Source organism: Macaca fascicularis, chromosome 18 (genome assembly GCF_037993035.2).
Source record: "Macaca fascicularis isolate 582-1 chromosome 18, T2T-MFA8v1.1".
Lineage (NCBI taxonomy): Eukaryota > Metazoa > Chordata > Mammalia > Primates > Cercopithecidae > Macaca > Macaca fascicularis.
The window spans coordinates 77,223,372-77,248,211 of record NC_088392.1 but is presented as its reverse complement, the minus strand read 5'-3'; the positions used below and the strand labels follow the sequence as shown (position 1 = coordinate 77,248,211).

Sequence of the window (24,840 nt, the reverse complement as noted above, 5' to 3'; positions counted from 1 at the left end):
CAGCAGTACTTACCTGAGGACCCCAGAAGGATGGGGTGACAGTAGCCCAAAGGAGACACCATTTGTCACCTGAGAACATTCAACCAGCAGTTTGTCCTCAGAGCATGCAAACAACTTTATCACAAAGACTCAGATCTTGGAACATGTAGACCATGTAGCATCAATATTTATATTAGGTGTGAACCATGCGGAATTGCTGTTTCTGTAAGTCACTGGCAGTTCCACAGGTTTGACCTATTCAGATTTGCAGCCTGCATTCTGAGTTAAACATTCACTAGTGGGCCGGACTGGGAAGCCAGCCATCATTTACCCTCTTGTGGGAAACATGGGCCAGGTGAAACAGGCAATACACCTTCTTCCTCTCCCTGCCCATGAAGCCAGGGCTGCTCGGGTCCTGGCGAGAAAGCAGCGGGCAGCCCAGGAGCATGCTGCCGTCCTCCTCCTCTGACCCCTACCATCTGCGGGAGCAGCCTGGCTGGGGGAGTGCCCATGGGGCCAGGGGTTCCCAGCGTGGAGCCTGTTCATCCAGACTCCAGGTGAGTTGGACTCACTCGCCAGACAGACACGTCCTCTCTGTGCTGCACAAACCACAAAGTGGCATCCCCATAGCCGTCACCACCAGCATATCATCAGGCTTTCATTTTGCTCCCTGTTTGTACAAAAACACCACATGTAGATACGTATCAGAACCCAGTTCACAGTGGATTGATTTGTGAGTAGTATCAAGGGCAATAATGATAATCATATTGTATTAGGGCAGGATTTTGATTTTGCCTATTTGTTTCACTTGGTTTTATTGCTCAGGGGGCTCATGGCCACAAAGAGGGTAAGTGATTTGTGAGCTGCCAGATGGCTGTTTTGTAAGGAAGCCAGCCCAGGAATCGAGATCTTATGGCTCCTGATGAGATGTGCTCGTGCCCACGTTGTCCAGACCCTCTGCAGCTCACCTCATGCTGTCCCATATGAAGGTCTGCAGTATGCAGAAAGCCTGACACAACCATCCCATAGTTTGTACACATGCACAAATTCACACAGAAAGAAGGCAAGCTATGACCCCAAATGAAACGCCCTGATAAGCAAGGATCAATCACTTAGACTGGTGACAGAACCCACATCAAATCGTGTACTATATGATTTCCTGAGGACAATAAAAGAACATTTTCTTTAGAAAAGTTCCTCAGGGTTTTTTCTGCCTATTCTATTCTCCCATAAACCCAACAGCTCCCCAGCTCCCGACAACCAATCACGGACGATTCCTGAGATCAAATGACAGAGCACAATCCCAAATCCCAACCTGCCCCACAGCTAAAGGGAACAGCTGGCGGGGGAGGGTGTGGGGCACTCGGCGTTCATTACCTCCATGGGCCCTGGCTCGGCTGTGTCCCCCAGCGAGTGGCTGTCACTGTGGAGACCCGGGGGCCCGTAGGCAGCCTGCCTCCTCTCCTCCTTTAAGGCATGCTCCAGCAGCTTCTTGTTGAGGATCCGGGCCACGTTCTCAGTGAGTGTGTAGCCAGGGGGAGCAGATAAGTCCTGCCTCACTGGCGTGCCCTCTCCCCCTTCCTCCCTGCACATCTCTGAGCCCACCCCAATGGGGCTAGGTGACCTTCCTCGGGAATTGGTGCCTGTTTCCTGGCCTGGGGCCAGCTCCGGTGGGGGTTCTGCTGAGCGAGACCGACTGCCGGCCCGCAGCCCCTTCTGGAAGGGGTCCTGCACCACGGGGCTGTGGTCGATGATGTTGAAGAGGCTGGAGAGGCCATCATTGATGGTGGTGTGCACGGGGCTCTCCCTTGTGGTGGTGGAGCGGGCCCAGGCTGACTCACTGTACCCTTTCTGGGCCATCCCTGGTGACGTCCTGTTATTTGGCTGGTCAGCTTTGGGGAGGGGCTTCCTCTGCAGCTTGGGAGAACCATACTTGGGGGAGCAGCATGTGCGTTCAAACTTGGCCTGCACCTTCTCGATGGCAGGGGCCACCTGTCTGCTCCTAAGGCTTCGGGAAGGAGACGACACGGGTGTAGCACCGCCCCCAGCCTTCGGCGTGAGACACTTGTGGGGGCTGCTGGTGACACCGCTGCCACGCAGGGCTTCAGTCTGCAAGCCCACACTGATGGTCTGAACAGTCTGGGTCCCCATCGTCCGGGACCCATTGGTCTGGCAGGCCATGTCCTTGACTTGTGGCTCACCAGGGCCAGAGCAGATGGCATTCCTGACAGAGAAGGCCACCTCCTTCATGTCATCACTCAAGTTCTTGGACATCTCCAGGCTGTGCAGTGGGGAGGCAAACCCCAGGGAGGTACAGAGAGGGCTATCGAGGGGGCGCCGTCCCCCCTCCACGTAGTCCCGGGAGTGCCTGGGGGAGGTGCAAGGCCACCTGCTGAGCATGGGTTCTGGAGGGCCCCCCTTGGTGTCTCCCAGGCTCCCTCTGGCTCTGCTTGTGGGAAAGGGACTCTCACCACCCGCCACCGTGATGCTGTCGACCCTGCGCACGGCAGGCGGGCTGTGTAACACGCGCACCCCCGACTGCTCGGTGAGGACGTGGCTCCGCAGCGGCTGCTTCTGGCAGTGCTCTGGGCTGGTCATGGTGTCCGTGGTCATGGTGACACTTGTCGTCAGGTACCAGGAGGAGTCGGGGAAAGCCTCCGTGCTGTCCTCATGCCCTGCCCGCCCCACCTCGGTCCTGTCGGCCCAGAGGTCTGGCCCCCCACCATTGTGGCCCCTGGTGGGTGTGTAGTCCCAGCTCTTGTTGAACTCCTCAATGTACTTGAGGTCGTCTGGAGACAGGGGTGGGGTGATGTCCTCCTTGCTGCTGGTGGACGGCAGGCCCTTCTCAGGCAGGAACGGGGAGATGTCCATGAGGCGCTGGAACTCAGACATGGAGGACACGGACACTGCCCTGGGAAAAGCAGAAAAGCAGATGTCAGCCCCCCCACACCACAGCACCTACGTCCTGCCCTGCGTGGGAAGTGTCGGGGAAGGCGCCTGCTTCCACCCACACCAGGAGAACACTTTCAGCTGCTCATGTGCTGCACTCACGGGCTTATCCTGCGGGCAGCTATTGGACTCTGTGTGGCTCTGGAATTGTTCCTGAAGCCCTGCATTGGTCAGAATTTAATATAACCAACTCTGGCTCACACCTGTAATCCCAACGCTTTGGGAGGCCAAGACAGGAGAATCACTTGAGGCCTCAGTGCCTCAGTGAGAATTCTCAGGAGACTTGCTCGGACCACAATTGAAGGGTGAAGACGGTGAGTCACGGCGATGGCCAGGTTTTGGCAAGCCGCCACCTGACAGACACAGATTTGGTGTGGATTCTTCCATGTGTCAGCACTTTCAATCTGCCATGAGTTCGCTGAGTGCCTCTCACACGCCCGGCAGGTGCTGCAGGGGTGCCAGCAATGCTTCCAGGCTAAGACAGAAAGTGGCCGGAGTGCTTGGGCACAACTACCACCAGGGCAAAGAAGTGGTGGTCAGGAACGGGGCTGGGGCTGGCTGTGCCCGGTGTCTCAGGCAACAGAACCTCTTTGGCCTGGAATCCCTCCAGCTGGGGTGGGATGGGGAGGTGAGGTGTCTGCAGACTCACTGTCCAGATTCTGATAGGACATACTGATATTCCTTTCACCCCACAAAGCACAGGCTTAAACCTAGGGATCTAGACTAGTGCAGGCCCTGTGGAAGGGGTCCCAGATTGAGTGTATGGACCACTCCTCCACAGGACCTATTAATATGATGAGGCCAGAACTGGGGTCTGCTCTGAGCAAGTCCCCATACCGTGTGCACTGGTACACAGAACCAGCAAAGCTCTGGGCAGCTTTGCTGACAGCTGGCTTCACCGTGGGGGCAAGGCACCCACCCATGTGGTCAGCCCCATGGGGTAAAACAGCAGGCTAAAAGTGACGTCGTTAGGCATTCCATCTTGTTATCTTTTTGTTGTTGTTAGAAATAATCTACCAACTGTCCAGTGGTGCTGGCTAGATCCAGGGCCGGAAAGGAAGGGCAATGGTAGGGATGGGTTGATTTGTCCCAAGGTCATGAGCTTTCCAGCAAGTATGAATTTCCTTCTTCTCAATTCAAGGAGTTGCTGAATTAATAATGAGTTTCAGAACACTGTTCGCTGGGGACTGTAAGTGCCAAACACATGCCGACACCCTGGTCCCTTCCACATTTCTGTGGACATAGCTCATCTAACCCCCACTTCTGCCCACAGAGGAACTGTCTCAGAGTTAAATCAGTGGCACCTACCTGGGTGGGAACTCAGTGCCTCTGGGGCATGGATGGATATGGTGGAACAGAGATGATAAAAAGACAGAGAGAGCAGAGGCATTAACCTCAGCAGTGGCCAAAGCAAACAAAGCCCATGAACCTCAGCAGTAGCCAAAGCAAACAAAACCGTGATGAGAAAATGCAGGACATGTCTGGAGCACGTGTAGGCGCTTCCGGGTGCATCGAAGAGAGTGGTGCAAACATACCAGGCAGCTGGAAGCCAGAGGAAAAGGGACCGGTGGGGAGGGCACATCCAGTTTTCACTTTGGACATTTCGAGATATACATATATATATATATATATATATATATATTTTTTTTTTTTTTTGAGACAGAGTCTCACTCTGTCGCCCAGGCTGGAGTGCAGTGGCGCAATCTCAGTTCACTGCAACCTCTGCCTCCCAGGTTCAAGCAATTTTCCTGCTTCAGCCAATGTTTCCATTTTATAACAAGCATGTGTTACTTTTGAAAGCATAAAGGCTGATGGCTTGAGTGGTGGAGTACAGTTGCTCCAAAGCCTAACCAGAAACACTGATGTGGCTGCTTCTGTGAATGGGGAAGGTGGGAGGGTGTAATGACTAAACTCTGTTTACTGCTTGTTTTGTGCCATGTGCTGCTTTCATTATGTGTATTAACATACATACGCTGCAAAAAAAAAAAAAAAAAGATAATCAAAATACCTCCTGTATACAGATAAGGAAACGGAGGCACAAAGCAGTTGAGTAACCTACGCAAGGAGGCAGAAGTGATTTAAACCCAGGCAGTTTGGGCTGGGCGCAGTGGCTCACGCCTGTAATCCCAGCACTCTGGAAGGCTGAGGCGGGTGGATCACTTGAGGTCAGGAATTCGAGACCAGCCAGGCCAACATGGCGAAACTCTGTCTCTATTAAAATATAAACATTAGCCCGTTGTGGTGGGGTTTGCCTGTAATCCCAGCTACTTGGGAGGCTGATACAGAATTGCTTGAACCCAGGGGGCAGAGGTTGCAGTGAGCCAAGATTGTGCCACTGTACTCCAGCCTGGGAGAAAGAGTGAGACTCCATTTCAAAAATAAATAAATAAATCAACCAACCAATCAACCCAGGCAGTTTGGCTCTAGAGCCTGAGCTCTCAAGTACTGTCCTGTACCACCCAAGAAGGACGAGAGAAGACAGTGTGAAGGACTGAAGTGTGCCACAGGCACGGCTAGGTGCTGCGGAGAGCAAATGGGAAAGGGATGGTCATTCACAGACTCAAAGTTCAGAGGGAAATCAAGGATGAGGCGATCTGGAAATGTTGAATTGCCTGAGAAGAAATTTCATGTAGTAGAAATGGTATGTATTCATTTGGAGAATGAAGAAAAAGTAAAACTGGAGGAAATTAAACTGGGGAGGAAAAAACTGGTGTATAACTAACATCCACACCAACCACTATATATCTCCTTCTAGGACTACTGCCCGAAAATATTTTAATAAATTCTCTTAGTGGAGCTTTTAAATACAGTGTATAAAACATCTCACAGCATACGAGAGAGATTTCCCAGACTTTAAAAGAGAAAAGAGAGGTTTCCATGGACCTTTCAATAATCACTAAACACAAGCATTCCTTTGTATACATAACACAACTACAACTGGAAAGTCTACCATAAAACTCATACACCCATGACACAGCATGTCTAGCTTCTTTGTTGTTAACAATCAAAAATACCACGTTTATGAAATGAATAGTAAAGCAGCCACTTCTTCAGAAGTGGCATAATTTTAAGTCATTTTGGAGAGAGTGGTAAAATAGACTGCATTGACAAAACAGAATTTTAAGACCAAGACATTTTTATTCCAGTAATCTATTTTTTTCATCAATCTTACTTACCTTTGAAGATTCCCCTTGTGATTTTCTTCTTCCTATAAAGAAGAAATGACTTCGTCTGAATCGGTTAATTTTGGTTGCCTAGAACTAGGCCTGATTGTACTTAAGTGATTCGTTTGCTCTGCACCCCCAGGAAAACACCATTTAAAATGTACACTGAGGCCAAGCTCTGGTTAGGAGTGCTACTGCCCTGAGGCCTTTGAAGTACAATAATCAAAGCGAGTCCACAGCATGATGAGGGGTTGGAGCTTCTGCAGTCCAGGGAGGAGCCCACATGAGTGAGAACAACTGGCTATAAACTTTGTCATGGAGGAAGTGGCTCTTCTGTGCTTCCTCAAAGGACCTCACCGACTACATGAATTTCAAAGCCAGCTTTTGTAACAACCTAAGTGTGAGAGTGAGACTGAGAGAGAGAGAGTGTGTGTGAGTGTGTGTGTGCTGTTAGAGAGGAAGATGGAAGGTGACAGAATAACCTTAGGAGACTGGTGTCCCTTGGTCCCAGTCTTGCTGTAGAAGTTGACGTGACATCCTTAGGCTCGGGCACTTGATTTTAAACATTCCCATTTAGAATCAGAGGCAAAGTACAGTGCCTTCCCCTTTAAGAAGAATGATGCTGTGTTTGTAGAGAACAACAGAAACCCAAGGTTGTCTACTGAGAAAACACTCTTGTGCTGACGTGGTTGTGAAACAGCAAGCCTCTGACTAACTTTAATGGAAGCATATTTTTCAAGACAGTAAATAGCAAGGGGTATTTATCACTTCCCCTTAGTAAGCATGCCCCTTGTCTCTGCCATGCAGGTTCCAGTGGGCTGGAACCCAGCCACAGGCTCCCGACCCCACCCCATGTTACCTCTGCTATGTAACTGGACTGTACTAGATTGCCAATAGATCAGACAGGGTGGGACTGCAGCAATGTCCTGTCAACCTGATACACATTGCTGAGGATAAGGCATTTGACCTTACTGATGTGAGTGAAGTATAATTTCCGCATATTTCAACAACACTATTTGATATGAACTCGTCTAAGTCTTAAGTGTTTAGGAGACCAAATGATACGTGCAGCAACTGTTGAACTGCTTCACAGGTAATGATTCCTAGAATCAACTTTTTTTTTTTTTTTTTTTTTGAGATGGACTCTCACTCTGTCACCCAGGCTGGAGTGCAGTGGTGCGATCTCAGCTCACTGCAAGCTCCACCTCCCGGGTTCACGTCATTCTCCTGCCTCAGCCTGCCAAGTAGCTGGGACTACAGGTGCCCACCACTACGCCCGGCTAATTTTTTAGTATTTTTAGTAGAGACGGTGTTTCACTGTGTTAGCCAGGATGGTCTCGATCTCATGATCTCGTGATCCGCCTGCCTCAGCCTCCCAAAGTGCTGGGATTACAGGCGTGAACCACCACGCCCAGCCCTGGAATCAACTTTTAAAACAAGGTTTTAAAAATCTTAAAGCCAGAAAAACATAACTGACGCTGTGCCATGGAAATGTCTACAGCCTAGCTCACTCATTTGGTGGTCTAATTTATGTAAGGTTTCTAAGTGTTGGATGTTTTCCCTTTGCGCAGAATTTTTTTGGTTATATTAGTTTTCTAGAATCAGAAGACTGTACTATTATTTCAAGAAAAGTTGAGGCTGGGTGTGGTGGCTCACACCTGTAATCCCAGCACTTGGGGAAGGCAAGGCAGACAGATCACTTGAGCCCAGGAGTTCGAGACCAGCTTGGGCAACACAGGGAGACCCTGTCTCTACTTAAAAAATAAAATTAAAAAAAATTAGCCAGGCATGGTAGCACGTGCCTGTGGTCCCAGCTACTTAGGAGGCTGATGGGGAAGGATCAATTGGACCTGGGAGGTCAAGGCTGCAGTGAGCCGTTATCGGCCACTACATTCCACCCTGGGCAAGCGAGTGAGACCTCCAGCTCCAAAAAATCAAAAAAAAAAAAAAAAAAAAAAAAAAAAAAAAAAAAAAGGAAAAAAAGAAAAAGAAAAAGTTGAGCATATACACGTCCCAGAATTACTTACTTCCTCTTGTGTGTTTTATGGGACACACTCATTTGTGAGACCTGCCTTCTGTATAGGACTCTAGTCCAGTATTTCTAAACCTGAAACAAGGGGCAAAGTTAAACTGACAGCAGGGCATGCTAATTGAGGGTCAAGCAAAACCCTTGGTGTTGTGAAGATTTCATTTTTACTCAGTTCGGAGGTTGCAGTATGCAAAAGTGCTGGAGCCCGCCAGGAGAGGAATCTGGCAGATGCCTCTTAGGCTTCATGACGGCTCCCTTATTCCATAGTAGTCAACTAGGATGGAGAAAACCTGGCTGACCTCAGGGAGGCGATTCCTGAACTCCCTCTCGGGCCTGTGGGCTGGTGGCTCCTCTGGCTCGTCATCCAGGGACAAGGCATCCAGGTAGAGATTCTCACTGGCCGAGCACCTGTCCGACTCCTTCAGCTTGGACAGCGGCTGGTCTTCAAACGGGATGGAATCGGCGTCTGCACAAGGCCACATGGCCACAGGACGGGGCATGCGGTGGCTTCCCTGGTGGGGAAAGGGGCGAACGTTGCCGTCTTTTTGATCACAGAGGAAACTGCCACCTCTCCGGGGACTGTTCTCTTTCTGCAACTTGAGAATTTTAAAAATGAAAATAATTAGCCTCACTTTTCTGTCTGATGGTCTCCCTAACACCATTGTTTCTCCACAATTTGGAATTACTCATAGGTCAGTTTGGAAAACATTGTGAGAAGCAAATGTTCTTAACGTTCTGATCTTAATTTCAAAAGGTAACACAACATTACAGATGCTTTACAAAACCCACAATTTTATCTGGCCCAGAAAATCTGCATTAACCACACACAAATAGGGTGAACTCTTTCTGACACCAATATATGTGTTACTGTACATAACTCTGAGAGTTGTGCTCGTGGGAAATTCTACATTTATTACTATTTTTAAATCTAATGCTGTTAAAGAATATGTTTAAAATGCTCTTTGGAACTTCCTTCAGAACTGAAGACACTCAGTGGAATACTGTCAGTGACAGCAAACTTCTAAGTGTGAAGCTGATTTTCCTAACTAGTCCCAGGGCATGTGGAACAGGTCCTATCAATAACTCAAGTGAGCAAACTTGAGTTTGTAACCATTTGGTGTTACAAACTCAAATGGCTGTTAACCATTTGGTGTTAAACATAACTTACACTTTGAGATGATAAAAACTTAGCTATAAAGGCAAGTAAAGATCTGGTATGACTGAGTGAAGAAAATTTTAAAAAGCCACTTTACATTATAGTCATACTTCTTGCCTGACTCGGTTGAACTCAAGAAGCGGCAGTGGGCGAGCACAGGGCCACCTGGAGTTAGAAGACCTGAGTCGGAACCATTGATGTGTGGCTTGCTGGTTCGCAGGCAGGTGCAAGTTCCCGACTCTCCTGAGCTCAGCTTCCTTATCTGTAAGATGGGTTGTGCACGTGGGCTCACAGGAGTCAGGCTGGCTAGTGGGGGCCCAGCCCACGTAAAGGCATTATGCCTTTCTGGGCCGTTTTGGGCCACTAGATGGAGATCTTGTGGAGGTGGCTCAGGAAGGGGCCCATACGAAATCACAAGGAACTGCTGAGGCAGGCAGGCAAATGGCTTGCAGGGCGCACGGCCTCCCTCCCCACAGGAGCCCTCACCAGCTTCCACTCCATTCTCCTGATCCCTCCTCATTGCTTCTCTTTCTAAAACGGCCACAGAAAGCACAACTGAGACCTGAAGCTATTTCTGCCTATGAGTCTTTAACGGAGCCTTTATTGGATGACAAGCTCACACTACAGGATTGACTGCTCTTCTGAATAAGTAAAGTATCTGAACGATGAAAGTGACATTTGGATTTGACCTGAAGGAGTGGCCAAACAATGATTTAAAGTCCTCAAGTGCTGAGACGGTGCCAGGAAATTCTAAAACCTCCTTGAATGCAGATCAATTCATTTTTTTTAAGCATCACTTACAAACTGCATCTCTGTGTCCTAATCTGAGCATTCGTCCACACGTTGGATGCAAACATGCTTTCTGTATAGTCAGGAGAAAGCCATGGGAGACAGGAAAGACAAAAGGACGCTGGCTCATTGTTAGTAATTTCTAAGGCGGCGGAACAGAGATTTATCTTTATCTTTGAGAAAGATGGAGTCTGATGCAGCCAAAGCTTACATGTTAGCATCTGAGGCAGTTCACAGTCAAATGAAGGACCCAGCAAATCCTAAAAACTCTACGTTTTAGCTCTGCCCCTCTGCTCTCTCCTCCTCCTCCCTGATGATGACACAGTTCTTTGCAGTTTTCTTAAAGATGCTAACTGCTTTCTTTAAAAAAAAAAAAAAAAAAAAAAAAAAAAAAGGAAGGCTTTTTATATGTTCATTTAATGCATGTCGGCACAATTTAGTTTCAACACATGATCATCTCTAAGCTATTTTGGGCAAGAAATTAAAATGCAAGAATCCCATCTGAAGCTGCAAATGTGCGCCAAGGGTGTGGAGTGAAGGGGGAAAAGAATGACTGAAGAGGAGAGCTATGAACAAGCACCTTCTAACTCAGTAAAGTGGGATTTCAAAAATAAACGCAGGCAGCTAGGAGCAACTTGTACTCAAGCTGCTAAGCGTTAGGTTTCCTAAAAATGAACTGGAGTGCTTGTGGTGGAGAAATCTGCTGCTCAGATGCCTCTGGGGTGTTGTAATAGAACGGTCCTCAGAGCGGGAGGGCTTCCTACAGGAGTCATTTCAGCCAGCATCAGCACCTACTTGCAATCTTGGAGTAAAACAACTTTTAATGCCCGTCGAAAATGTTAAAGATTCGTATTTTAATACAGGAAACAATAAAGGTGACCTCAAGAGTGTCACCTTACCCAGACTGATAGAAAGAAAAAAGGCCACTTTGTAAACAGGTTTTAAAAGAATGGATTTTTTTAAAAAGAATGGCAGCTGATTTAAGAAAGTTACTGGAAGGAGAATGCATGGATGACACTTTTTAGCTTGGTAAGTACCGCAAATATAACAGCAAGTTTTACATCATCTGTATGTTAACTGGGAACTCAACAATTCTAAGGAGAAATGTAATGTGACTCCATAAAGTCTCCTACCCCCACCCCGCAATCAAACTGGGATTGAGACAAGAGAGGCTGATAAGATAGATAAAATGTGTTACATGACCTTAGCCACATTCCCACAGTCATATATCACATAACATGCCTCATGTGGTGCAGAAATTATGTAGGAATTTAATGACACCGGACAAGTATGAAGCATGTGTTCTGAAAGTGGAAAATGGATTTAGTGTTACTTGTTTCACCATCTGTATTAGGTTATCACAGTCAAGGTTATATTATATGGCTTACCAAGCAGTCAAATGTTGAGAGGATACATTGTGAAGAATGTTCAGTTACATTTCTCATTTACCTACGGCATATGTAGCTAGAAGTTAAATGAACAAGCAACCCAATGACTGATAAAGGAACCAAATCTACACATGCCCAGACACACTGGAACCAATATCCTCTTTTCAGGAAGTTGAGATAATGCCTATAATTGCTTTCCCTCATTATCAGGATGGGGCACTGAGATTTAAGAAATCGTCTTTAAAAATGTTTACTATTTTGGAGAAAAGGCCAGATTTATTTTTGAAAGCCACAATTGCATGTCTGAAGCGTCAGTTCATTTGTAACCAATCGTCTTCTAAAAACAGCAATGACATCATTGTACAAAAACTGTGGGATCCATCAAACAGATTTCAGGAACAGATGCATGCCCGAAACTCACGTGTTTCAGATCCACGATGCTCAAAGATGTCCACCTTGAGGACTGGGTTCTGAGGCGGTCAGTGTGGCCAAACTATTCCAATACTGACAACTCGGAATTGGAGGTCAGCTCCTGATGACTACTACCTTTCCAAAATATAGTCTCAAAATGAGGCTGTGGCTCATCTTTAAGTCACTGACTTTTCAAAAGTTGAGTATCACCACAAGTGTCTAATTTTTCCTTTAGCAGAAATTCTTCATTCCCAAAAGTAAAAATAAAAACCTAAAAGACTTGCTTAATTTATATCCAAGGTGTGACTTCCCAAACAAATGAAGCCTGTGACTAGTCCAACAAGCCACCATGGCTAACAGGCGAAGGGCACCCTAAAGGGGCCATGGCAGGGATCACGATGGCCTCACCGGGGTCAGGAGGGACGTAAAAAGTGAGTGGCCCTAGAGCATGGGCCAAGAATGAAGCTCCCTGGCGACAAGTTGCCTGGAGTTACTGTGACACCGGTCAACTAAAGTTGGATATAATAAATTAGTGCCACTTCTATCCCTAAGATTTCCACCTAACCATAGAGCACAGACACACAGGAGATTTAATACAGGAGACTCTTCACAAGTGCTGCATTTCCAAGCCAGAAAGGAAGTGGCCAGCATTCCTCTTGATAGGATTTGGGGAATATCAAAGATTAGTAAGGTGACTCATTTGTGTAAGTGGTGAAACCTGGGAAGAGTTTCAGCTCTTCTATATGCAGTGTACTTTCCTTCTTTTGTTTTTTGGAGATGGGGTCTCGGTCTGTCACCCAGGCTGGAATGCAAGTGGTGATCAAAGCTCACCTGTGGGGATTTTATTCTTCTCAGTGGTTTCCAAGCCAAAGGCTCTTGGTCTTTTTTACCATTTAGTTCATTCTGCCTCCGTCCCTATCCAACATATGCATACGCTCACCTTTGTCATTGTACCTGCATAACACAGGCACCATGTCTATGGATAATAGAGCACATTTTTCAAAAGGCTCTATGGGTATTTAAAATAGAGTAATGAGATTATTTTTCCTGAGCTCAATTTCTTAGTGATTAATACATTTCCTTGAGACTGCATAAATTTGTAAGTGTGTGACTGGCTGAAATAAACAAAATGTATACTATGTAAAAATCCAGCCAGGGAAGAATTCCAGATCTTCATCAATTTAATTTGTGTATCCCTCAGGAACTACTGCAACTATGCAAACTGTTCTAAGTCTGATGCAATGCAGAGAACGGTTATATTGGCAGAAAAACGACTACCCCCGTCCTCCCCAAATTCATCTGAGTTTCTGAATTGTTTGTTTAGCTAAGATGATGAGCTACCAGCTACCTCTCTTGACTATGGTCCATCTAATCACAGCTCAGCAATATCCACAGCGGGCACACTCACCAGCAAACAGCCTGACTTCCAACTGAATTCAGCAATTTCTTTTCTAATGACAACAATTCCATTCAAGTCGGAGCAGTCACTGTGACCACATCTTTAGTGGCAATCTTAAAAGTTATAGTTTGTTTTCAACTGAATAAGACCTGAAATAACCTCCTCTTTCCAGTTTAGTCTTTAAATTCCTTTAAAAAGTTATCCCCCCTCCCACAACCCCCACCCACCCTGCGCTGCCACTACCACACGTACACACAGGGGAGTTACCTATGAACTTTGCAATGAAAAGATCTGTGTCACGGAGAGGCAGGAGCCTAGGTCTCCAACACAAGCGATTCTAGTATTTCTCTCTCATCCTTTGGAAGCCCATGCATCCTGATGCTGCAAGGACCACAAAGCAGCCTAATGTTTTTGCTTTCTGGGTCCATTGAGTAGTCTACACTCTGTGCCTGTGCTCCAGGGCCCGGGGTGCCTCCTTACCTGCTCTATCCTCCACAGGAGTTCCTTCTTCTGCCGCTCCCACTCCTGCCGATCTCTGTCCAGGCGGTCGAGAAGTTCCACCTTCTCCCGGTTCCAGTTCTTCTCGCTGTGGTGGATCTGCCAGCGCAGGTCCATGACCAGGCTGTGGCTGTCGGCCAGGAGCTTCTGGTGCACCTCTCTCTCCTTCTTCAAGGCCCCCTTGCTCTCAGCGGAGGAGCCTAGTTCTCCCAACTTGTTCTCAGTCTTCTCTTCCAGCTGTCAAGGAGAAAAGACTTAGGAATTCCCTCTCTGACAAGTCTTGCATTCAAGGATGAAGTCTCAGCACATTTACATGTGATCCCTGGAAACATGTTTAAACTGAGGTTTGACCAATCCCATAGTATAAACAAATTTTATTTTTAAAGTCCTAATTAAGAGCATTTGACACAGACAGTCACGAAGAATGTTAAGCGGTGAGTAAACTGAGCTTCCCATAGCCAGCTTCCCTGCTCCACTTTCCTAGTCTAAGTCACCACTGTCTCTTGCCTGTACTTCTGTGTAACTCCTTGTGGGCAGGTACCACAAGGTACCTGTCCCTATATCCTTAGCTCCTATATGGAACCTAGGGATGGGACAGTTTTCAATAAATACTTGTCAAATACCCAGGAGGTTAAATATCAAAACCAAACAAGATTCTACATCTTATGTATTCAAACTTGTGAAAACCAAAGAGAAGACCTTAAAGACAGGGAAAAATGACACATGCCATAGAGGCAGGAAGACGAGAATTCCAGGAGACTTCTCATCAGAAACTTTGCAAGTCAGAAGATGATGGAGTGGCATCTAAAGTGCTGCAAGAAAAAAGATCTCAACCTAGACTCAATTCTGTATGCAGAAATGGTATCTTTCAAAACAGAAGGAAAACACTTTTCAACAAATGAAAACTGAAAACAAAAACAAAAACAAAAACAAAAAAAAACATTGCCAACAGACCTGCACTTCAGGAAATGAAAAAGGAAGTTCTTTAGACAGAAGGAATATACTAACAGACACTTTGATCTCTACAGAAAATAAACACTGGAAATGACATCTGTGTAAATATAAAACTCATTATTTCTGTTTTAATTATTTTTAATATTTGATTATCTAAAGCAAAAATTGTTACAATGTGTTGTGTTTGCAGAATATGTAGAGGTAAACTATGACAGCAATAGCACAGAGGATGGGAAGGAACTGGGAATATACTGTTGCAATTTCCTCAGGCACCATGAAAAGTAGCCTAATAGGATTTCAAGGTAGACTCTGAGTAATTAAATACGTATATTATAAACCCTAGGGCGAACACTAAAACTGCACGGCAAACACTAAAACCACACAACAGCTTGCTGTTCAGTGCCTTGTTTTTACCCTCACAAGCAATCTCTTATATTTTATTAAGTGCACAATTTTAACAAATTGTATACTTTTCAAAGAAAGGCCTTTCACACAGATTGCCTCACTTGGTCTCTACTGCAATCCTCTACGTATAGGTATCCTTATTCCCAGTTTATTTGTGAAGAAATGGCAGCTCAGTGCTTCAGGGACTTGCCAAAGGGACATGCTAAGTCAGTAACCAATATTCATATGTAGAGTTCAATTAACTTTCTTATAATGAGTTACTTCAAGACCCACTAAAATAATTCATGGCTGATTATCCATGTCTAAGCAGATTGTTTTAACTTTTCTGAGACACTATATATGTATATAAAAATATAAAGATTAATGAGTTAAACCAGCCAGTATTATTACATTTAGAAAGACGTCTCTATCAGTGCTGTAGTTTGGATGTCTGTCCCCCAAACTTCACGATGAAATTTGATCCCCAGTGTCGGCGATGGGGCCTAGTGGGAGGTGTCTAGGTCATGGGAGTGGATAGATTCATGCCCTGCAGCAGGGACTGAGTAACTTCTCCCTCTATTATTTCTTTATGAGCTGGTTGTTTAAAAGAGCCTGGCACCTCCTCCCACCTGCACTTCCTTTCTTGCCCTATGATCTGCACATATCGGCTCCCCTTTGCCTTTTGCTGAGTGGAAGCAGCTGGACCTCTCCAGTAGCAGGTGCTGGCACCATGCTTCTTGTGCAGCTTGCAGAACTGTAAGCTAAATAAACCTCGTTGTTAAATAAATTACCCAGCCTCAGGTATTCCTTTACAGCGACAGTAAATGGACTAAGACAGGCTGCTGAGTGTGTGCTCAGTTAAACTGAAAGTTCTTGCCCACCAGGGACTCACTGGGAGAGAGCTAATATCGAATCTCGCCTCTGTAATAAAGGCAAACCCTTCATTAAGTGGGGAGAGCACACTGTTTTGTCCCTGAATCTGAGTGGGACTCCGGCCTTCTTGGAGAGAAAGCAGGGAAAGGCCTGAGGAAGCAGATGACAGCCACGGGCACGGGTCAGTGGTGACACTTCTTGATCAATTATAAAACGCAAATCTGGGGAAAATAAAACTTTTTTTAAGTAGAAAGAATGCAGAAACAAAAGAGGGGAGAAACCTCCAGTGTTAGCTAACCAGAAGACTACCAGAAAAGCACCAAGCACCACAAAATCCCATTTTAAAAGAGCTGCTGGAAGCCCACATAACCCAGAATGAAAGGCCGCTGAGCCCCTCGCAGGTACGTCTGTTCACCTGCAGATGCTTCCAGCCACCAACATGTCCTCTCTTTAGAATCTCCTCATGCAGCGTACCCCTTCCTGGGCCCCACATCGCCTCTGCTCACCTGCTTTGTGAAGACAGTGAAGGCACATTCCTTCTGCCCACAAACTCCTCTGTCCACACCTCTCAGGTCTCTCATGGTCAGGGTCACCCCCACCCCTCAATGCTTAGAGCCCAATCCCCCCGCCTACTGAGGGACCTCGTGTCATCAGTGTCCCTACACTGTCAGGTCTCACTGGACACGCATCCCCGTGACCCTGCGGCTCCTGTTACTGCACTGTCTGTGCTCCCTCTTTCCCCTTCCCTGCCCAACTCAACTTCTGTCCCTCCGCACAGTGCTACAGTGCTTCAGCCCCACACCCCGACGGCAACTGCTCTTGTCAAGTTTTCCAGTGACCTCCTCACTGCCAAGTTCAACAAAGCTTTTTATCCCTCATCTGTCCCGTCCTCTTCAAAGCATCTGATATTGCTGAACTCCACTTGGAACGCCATGGTGTCTCTCCTTTTGGCTTCCGGGACGGCATTTGCTCTGGATGTTCGTACATTTCTCTGGCTGCTCCTTTCCAGTCTCTTCTCCCTCTACTCATTTCTTGAAAATGAATATTTTGGTTCCTTCTATGAGTTCCTCTCACTCTGTGCGGTCCTGGCGAGTCCTCCATGGCCCTGCCTCCCACCTCATTCACGCCCAGGTATATACGTCTTCAGCCCAGCCCCCAATGCCTGTGATGACACATACCTCAACTCAAATCCAGCCTGTTCCCTTTCCATCCCAACTGGTTCTCTCTGCGTTCCTGTCTTGGTGATGGTGCCATCGCCCAGGCGCCCACACTAGAAACCTGAGAGCCCCGCGAGGTGCTTGTTGCTCCACGGTGTCTCATGAACCGGCCACCAGGCCCGGCCATTCTCTACTTGCTCTGCTTCTTTCAGGTGTGTGCCCTCCACTCCTTCTCCACTGCTGCTGCTTTACTTCAGAGTCACCCCTCTCACCTCCAATCTCTGCAACCCAGGGCTCCTCAGTATTTTTACTGTGGACCCAGGTGGCAGCCTGGTGAAGCCAAAATTCTCCTCCTCACTGTTAATTCTGGGATATCCACAACAATTGTAAAGGGAAATGGAGAGATGTGTGATTACTTCTTATTCTTTCATTCCATATTTCCTTTCAAAAAGATCCGTGATTTCTGCTGGGCTTGTTGCCTACATTTATAACTGGAGGACACGCTCAATTTTGGTGGAAAGTCAGTGATCTAAAGATGCATCTCTTTCCTATTCTAGTTCGGCAATTCCCTGATTTCAGTCTATAGACCACTAACCCTAGGTTAATCCGTTCAATTCTAATGGCTCCTAATCCATTCTCTATCTTGAAGCCAGAATAATCTTTTGAAAAAGGGAATCTAAGCTTTCATGATAAAATCAGAATTAAAGGATCAATTCCTTAAATATTATTCTTTCCCCTCATACCTAAGCTTATCAAATGAGCCATGCTCCTTTCTTCACGATACTCTTTTTTTTTTTTCTTTGCCTGAAACTTCCTTTCTTTCCTTTTCCACATTCCAGTTCTTGTCCATCCTTTGAGATTTTTCTCAGCAGGACTTTCACAGCCTTCCCCGAATTCTCAAGCCAAGGCATGTACCTTGCATGTTCCTGTTCCCTGACAGCCCTATGTGCAAGCCTGGTGGGCACTTTCCACGCTTTTATAAAGGACAGCACTTGTTTGGGTCCCCCGCTGCACTGAGGACCCCTTCAAGGAACATCTGATTTGTTACTGGATCTTCAACATTTAGAGCAAGGCCTGACTCAGGAGTCTGCTGAAAGAATCGAGGACCTGGGAAGTGTCATCAACATGGGCTCCACTGAAGGAAGGTAACTTGTAGCAGAATTAAACTGTTTTGCATTTAAGTAGAAGAGAGTAAATATGGGATTATTACAAATGGGCTAGCATCATCCTATATTCATTGCTTCCTGGGTTGCAAACGTTTAAGAAACTTCCTAAATGATTTGGGCAGAAGATAAACTCTCTACCTATGACCACCTGCTGGCTTCTGGGTCTGAAGTTCTAGCTTTATGTTTTTGGTATTTAGGGACTCTCCCTAAGGGTTTATTTGTAGCAAACCTGTGGGTGGATACTACGTTCCTATAAAACAAAGATGAAATGTTTTGAAACTGGCTTGCATCGAAGATTACACCTCCCTTCTTTAGCCACAGTTCGGGCTTTGAAAACATTTAGCTCCCTCTATAAACATATTTTTTAAATAGGGTTAAAGGCAGCTCATCAGAGACTGTCCTTAGTCATTTCTCCTTCGCTGCTGACGCTGCAGGCGGGGACTTAGATAAACGGAGCATCTAGGTCAAATCTCCCGCGGGCAGCAGGCAGGAGCCACAACCAGGCCAGCTGCTCTCTCACTTGATGCTCAGGCCTGCAAAGCTGTGTCCCTGCCCCACCCAGGGCTGTCAGCCCAACATCGCTGCTTGCTGTGGCCAGGTGGAAATGCAGGGGAACTTGTGGGCACCAGGAGAGCTAAAGTTTATTTTTTTGTTTTTTATTTATTTATTTTTTTTTGACACATCAAGCCTTTTTCATCTTTTATCAAGACCATGTGACAGGGGGTCTCCTTTCCAGGCAATTCTGTTCCTTTCATGACCAGGCCAATTCCTATAAAATTTTACTTACTTTATGGTTTGCCTCAAAATAGAATCTAGGAAATAGATTACCAAGGATACACAGATCTGCCCTCCCTCCTCATGATCAAGGGGCTAGAAGAAACCTTGAGAGCTGCTCTCAGCAGCAGATGCCATGTAGGAAGTCACATGACATTCAATGGTTTCCAAGGAAGAAACACTTAGGAAAGGATGTTTCTTGCTATGTCTGATCTTAACTCCTATGCTGGGGCTTCCCTCTGGTGTGCGGTGGAGGCAGGAAACCTGGGCGATCTTCCTGCCCTAGCACTAAATGGCTCTGTGATCTGAGCTGAGCTGTTTCTTCTGGGCCTCAGTTTCCTTTGGTATAAATAAGGAGACTGAAATTGATTAGAATTCTTGGGCATGCAGTGGGAGGTCTCGAAGTTCTTTCTGATATTTTGAAAAATCTCAACGAAAGCATGCATTTACCTTTTTCAAAGACAACTAAACCACAATCTGCTTTTGCTTTGCTCCTGTCTAGAGCAATGTCAGCTCAGTGTGATGACAGCTTCAGCTTGGCCATCCTCTGATGGAGCTAAATACACGCTTGTTTAATGCAGAATGGGAGAATACATGCTGCTCTGAAAATGCTGCTTGGTGGAGGCCGTACTGCATACGTGGGAGAGGGGACATCAGGGAAAACGAGGCCTCTGCACTTTAAGAAGAGACACAGTCACTCCTCTCTTTTTTCCTGGACAAGAAGCCCATGGTTCTGAATCTCTCTGTGCCCACTCCCCTCCACATATCCTGGACAGCAGAGACACATAGTCAGGATCAAGAGAGACCTGGGAGGGTGGTACCTGTTCCAGACGGCACTTGAGCACGGCCCACTCCACGTCCCAGGCCGCCTTGTCGCTGGCATACTGCTGCTGCAGCCGCAGTCGGGCACGCTCGTCCTCCCGCAGCTCCGCACGGAAGTCCTCCAGCAAGGTCTTGAAGGCGCTGAACAGCTGCTGGTTTTCCACCACCTGTGGGAACACTGAGTCAGGCTCCACCACCTCCTGCAAGCGTACTTTTTAGGTCAGAAGAGGAGAGGATCTGGCCATCACGGTAGGGTGGGGGTTGTCTCCCAGGTGCTGTTGGCAGTGGGTGCAGGGCGGGTGGGGAGTCTGCAGTTTGCCAGGGAGCAAGGGGTCCCTGTTGCTGGCCATCGGTCTCCTGGGCCTGAGACCGAGGACCTGTTTGATCGGCAGGAAGGTAGAAGGAAGGCTGCCCTGGTGACCTGGCAGCTGTGTTCAGAGGCTGGAACCTGGGCTGGCGCTGTGGGAACCTGCCACAGAGGTGCTCTGGGCCCTGAGGAGCAGGAGCAAGGAAACTCTAGGAGGCCACAGGGAACCGCGAAGCCAGGGCTGCCAGTCACTGTGTGACTTCAGATGTCCAGAACACTGAGTTGGGCTGACAAGACTACCATGGGGGTGCAGATATGACAAGATCGATACACCCACTCATATATATGCTGCCATTCTAGTGCCAGATGTTGTACTAGAGGAAAATTAACAAAGGCCAAGGACTCCTATGCACAAGTCAGATCAGACTCTGACTTGTGGTTACTAAAAGGACACAGATATGACACGCATGGCCACTGTTGGTGGGTGGGTTTAATTATTAAACATTTTGATGCTTAATAATTAAAGCCAAAGGTGAAATGCGCAACCTGTTCATGAAGGCTTTATTGTGGTTCCTTGAGATGGAACTACTAGCCCCCACTTTTCTGCCTCTCAGAAAGGGACAAGCCAGACCCACCCTCACATTTCCAGTATTTGGCACAATCCTTGGCTCATGTTAAGCATGCAAATGTGTCTGGTAAATGAAGAGTGCATTTTTATTACTAATGTGCTTATATCTAACTTAAAATGGTTTATATGTTCTAAAACCTGCCCAGCCTTTTGAAGTCAAATTTCAAAGCCATGATTTCTATCTTAGTACATTTCAGCAAGGGCATTATATCAGAAAGGTTTGGCCAAATGAATGAAACATGCGGAATCAATTATGGTACCTTGACAATAAAAGCCTCGTGAGCCCATCTCTTCCAATCAGCACTGAAAGCACATCACAAGCTCTCTGGGCGGTCTCAGGGCATTTTTTTTGGTGCATTTATGAAGCAGGAGTTATAAAAGCCCTCTTAAGTCCCATTGGATACAGACAAGCTCTAGTATGGAAAAACAGAGCCCCACCCTCTCAGAATTCCTCATCCCCCAAACTTGATAAACCTCTCCTCCCTGGTTCGGCAAGCACACTGGGGACCCCTCCTTCAGGTTCTGCGCACACACCGGCCTTCACTCCGCAGTCATGCTTCTAAATCCATCTAGTTGATCCACTAAACATACACAAAAATGGTTAAACATATATGGGAGGAATTTAAGATACTTTGGATGGATGTTTGTATTTATATAAAATTGTACAGCCACAAAAAAGAATGAAATCATGGCTTTTGTAGCAACACGGATGCAGCTGGAGGCCATTATCCTAAGCAAGTTAACGCGGGAACAGAAAACCAAATACCGCATGTTCTCACTTATATGTGGGAGCCAAACACAGGGTATACTCGGACAGAGAGGGGAACAACAGACACTGGGGATTCCAAAAGGGGATGCAAGGAGAGGGGCAAGGGTTGAAACACTACCTATCGGGTACTACGTTCACTACTTAGGTGACGGGGTCATTAGAAGCCCACACCTCAGCATCATGCAATATACCCATATAATAAACCTGCACATGTACCCCCGAACCTAAAATTATATATATATTAAAATATATATTATATACATTTATAATTATATATTTTATATAATTTATATATTCAAAAATAAAGTTGTATTAAAAAGAGAAATTCTTTAATATGAGCAGATTTATTATAGGGATCTCCATAGTTGTCGCCAGTATTTAATCGAGTAGACTTTTTTTTTTTTTTTTTTTGAGACAAAGTCTTGCTCTGTCTCCCAGCCTAGAATGCAGTGGATCACGGCTCACTGCAGCCTCAACCTCCTGGGCTCAAGCAGTCCTCCCACCTCAGCCTCCCAAGTAGCTGGGACTATAGGCGTGTGCCGCCACACCCAGCTAATTTTTGTATTTTTTGTAGAAACAAGGTTTCATCATGTTGCCCAGGCTAGTCTCAAACTCTGGTCTCAAGTGATCCACCTGCCTCAGCCTCAGAAAATGTTGGAATTGTAGGCATGAGCTACTGTGCCCAGCTACAATGGACTTTTGATGGAGTAGAAAGGCCTGTTTGTTCATATTTATTGCTCTTTTTCTCACAGGGAACAATTTTTACTTTAATAACTCCGGGACAAAAGGCATTAAGAGTACAGTTCAGTTAACATTTGAAGAACTCAGAAGCTAGGGAACTATCTATGAGTCTTATATATTCTTACCAACCAACTGAATAGAAATAAATTAGCACTATACTCAAAGACATGCTCGTCAAATATGTGAAGCTGTGACAAACACAGAACAGTTTTTAAAACTCCACGTCAAAAAGTACCTAAAAATTAGCCAGGTGTCATGGCTCTTGCCTGTAGTCCCAACTACTCAGGAGGATGAGATGGGAGGATGGCTTGAGCCCAGGAGTTCAAGGTTACAGTGAGATACGATCACACCACTGCCCTCCAGTGTGGGTGACAGAGCAAAACCCTGTTTCAAAAAAAAAAAATCTAAAACTTATCTAAGTACAGTTGAGTGATAAGACGTGTCACAACAATCTTTTCAGAAATATACATCTTCATATAGAATTTGTTTGCTGAATAATCACATATATTTTGTGGTAGATTTGTTTGGGAGTTTCATCTTTGGATTTTAATTAAAAATCACTGCTTTTTGAGTCAAGAGTATTTCAAGCAGAAAATAATGGTAATAATTTTGATCCAGTTTTTGGAGAAGTCATTTAATTTTTACTGAAAAGAAAGCAGAAAACCATATAATACATTGTTATATGTAATCAATAGTTTCCTATGAATGCCAAGTTACATATGGTATCAGACTATGCTGTTCTTGGCCCATACACCACACGACATTAGAATCAGAACTGTACAGTCCTCTTGCAGATTGGAAACCTGGTTTCTCTGGTAGCAAGTACTTTTTGGCTTTAACAGATACTGAATTCAATAAAATTTAAGCCTTAATGATTTATGCACATTTGCATCAGAGTAATCAAAACAGTGCTCTATTAAACCAGGATAATATTAATCAACGTGGAATGAGCTCCAGAATTGCTTTGGGGTGAAGGTGGCCAAAGGGAGCAAAAGAGCCCAGCTCAATGCTGTTGGTACCTGTTATCATCATTCCCCAAGAGCAGCATGTGGCACAGCAGGAAGCCAGGCCAGCTCCTACCATTAGCACACAACGGCATAAGTAGACGTCCATGTCAACATTTCTGAAGACCCAGAATGAGCTGTAGATGGCCATGATTTTTCTGATGACTTTCACACACATGAAAAAAAAAAGTAACGATAATTACTAATATTATAGGTGTTTCCTATGGCCAGGGGGTGTACTAAATTACCACCAACATGACCTTATTTATATGTCACATCAATTTTGAGTGCATACGCTATGTTCCCCATTTTACAGAGGAGGAACTACGGCTTGGAGTGGCTGAGGGCCAAGGTTCTACTGTCAAGGAAGTGAGATCCTGGACTGCAGTGCAGGTCGTCCCCTTCCAAGGCCAACAAACGGAGCCAGGAATATTCGAATTCTGACATTATACCCTGCCAAGCCTTTTTCTTCTTCTTCTTCTTTTTTTTTAACTTCACCTTGCAGAAGCCATCTAATCCCCATGAAGCTAATTCCATTTCCCATATCAAGGGAAATTAATGATAGTGAGTCATTCTGAGAGAATACCTAAAAGTTAACTTCTCTTATTTTTTTCCCCCTGGTGGCACCCCTTGCTGGGCTACCTTTTGGGTAAAAAGATGACCCAAATCAAGTCAAGAATCAAATGAAGACTCAGGTCCATTAAGACGTCTTTATGATGTAAGTCTTCTTGGACGTGGGACTTTCTGAACCTTTTGTGCCGGGGTCTAGGATGCAACCTTTTAGCTTGTACATGTGTTGAGTGTAGGTCAGTTTCAACTCAAAAATCGGGCTTTTCATTCAGAGATCAGCTGGCTGATTTTCTAGCAAAGCAGCAGGATAAAAAGCTTCCAACTATTTCCCTCTCCTCCACCTACGGGCATTCCAGCCTCACCTAGCTCAGCTCTCTTGAGTGAGACTTACAATGTGCTGTAATACGTCAAACTTTTTAACAGGTTCAGAATTGGTCTTTGGTCCATCAGACTGCTATCCAAGTCTAATATCCAAGTCTATTAATAAGTATTACTAATAGAAAGTGAAATGGAAGTTTGTAGATAAGGTAACGTATCAAGGTATGTGTGATGCAATGCTGGCTATTTTTCAAAATTGTTCTTGCCTAAGATTTCTAGGATTTCATCAGGTGAAATCACAGCTCTACAAAAGAGCTAAACCACCACCAACTACTTTGCTTGCATCAGAGCCACTAACTTTATAACAGATTATAAGCTTAATCTGAAGCTGGAACACACATACTGACCTGCTGCTATGGGTTAACCCACAAAACAACAGTCACAAAATAGAGATGACAGCATCCACGTTTATTTAGGCTCCTTGACAGAGGCAGGGGAATTCCGGAATGATGCAGTAGCTGCTCAGACCCCCACAAGGCACGCATAGCTCCTTTTAGAGACCTCACTTAGCATTCAACACAGACAACTCCTCCACCAGCAGGAGTCCCTGG

The 24,840-nt window shown here is 45.9% G+C and overlaps 1 protein-coding gene and 1 long non-coding RNA gene across 35 annotated transcripts in view; one reads left to right on the top strand and one right to left on the bottom strand.

The window, feature by feature from the left end:
- MTCL1 (microtubule crosslinking factor 1) overlaps positions 1-24,840 on the bottom strand; it is a 125,542-nt gene that overhangs the window by 5,162 nt on the left and 95,540 nt on the right. For 16 of the 34 annotated variants that reach the window (XM_015439859.4, XM_015439852.4, XM_074022869.1 and 13 more), the window contains 5 exons: positions 19,892-20,059; positions 13,745-13,999; positions 8,421-8,717; positions 6,105-6,136; positions 1,357-2,890 (listed from right to left, as the gene is read on the bottom strand). In XM_015439859.4, the coding sequence (XP_015295345.3) occupies positions 1,357-2,890; positions 6,105-6,136; positions 8,421-8,717; positions 13,745-13,999; positions 19,892-20,059 (2,286 nt within the window). Of the gene's footprint in view, positions 1-1,356; positions 2,891-3,131; positions 3,439-6,104; positions 6,137-8,420; positions 8,718-13,744; positions 14,000-19,891; positions 20,060-23,289; positions 23,507-24,840 lie in introns of those variants that run through there. The other 18 variants (XM_074022870.1, XM_015439857.4, XM_074022872.1 and 15 more) reach the window with 6 other exon arrangements.
- LOC141409061 (uncharacterized) lies at positions 17,871-20,741 on the top strand. The gene is made up of 2 exons (XR_012427339.1): positions 17,871-18,275; positions 19,573-20,741. It is a non-coding gene; the product is annotated as an uncharacterized lncRNA (long non-coding RNA).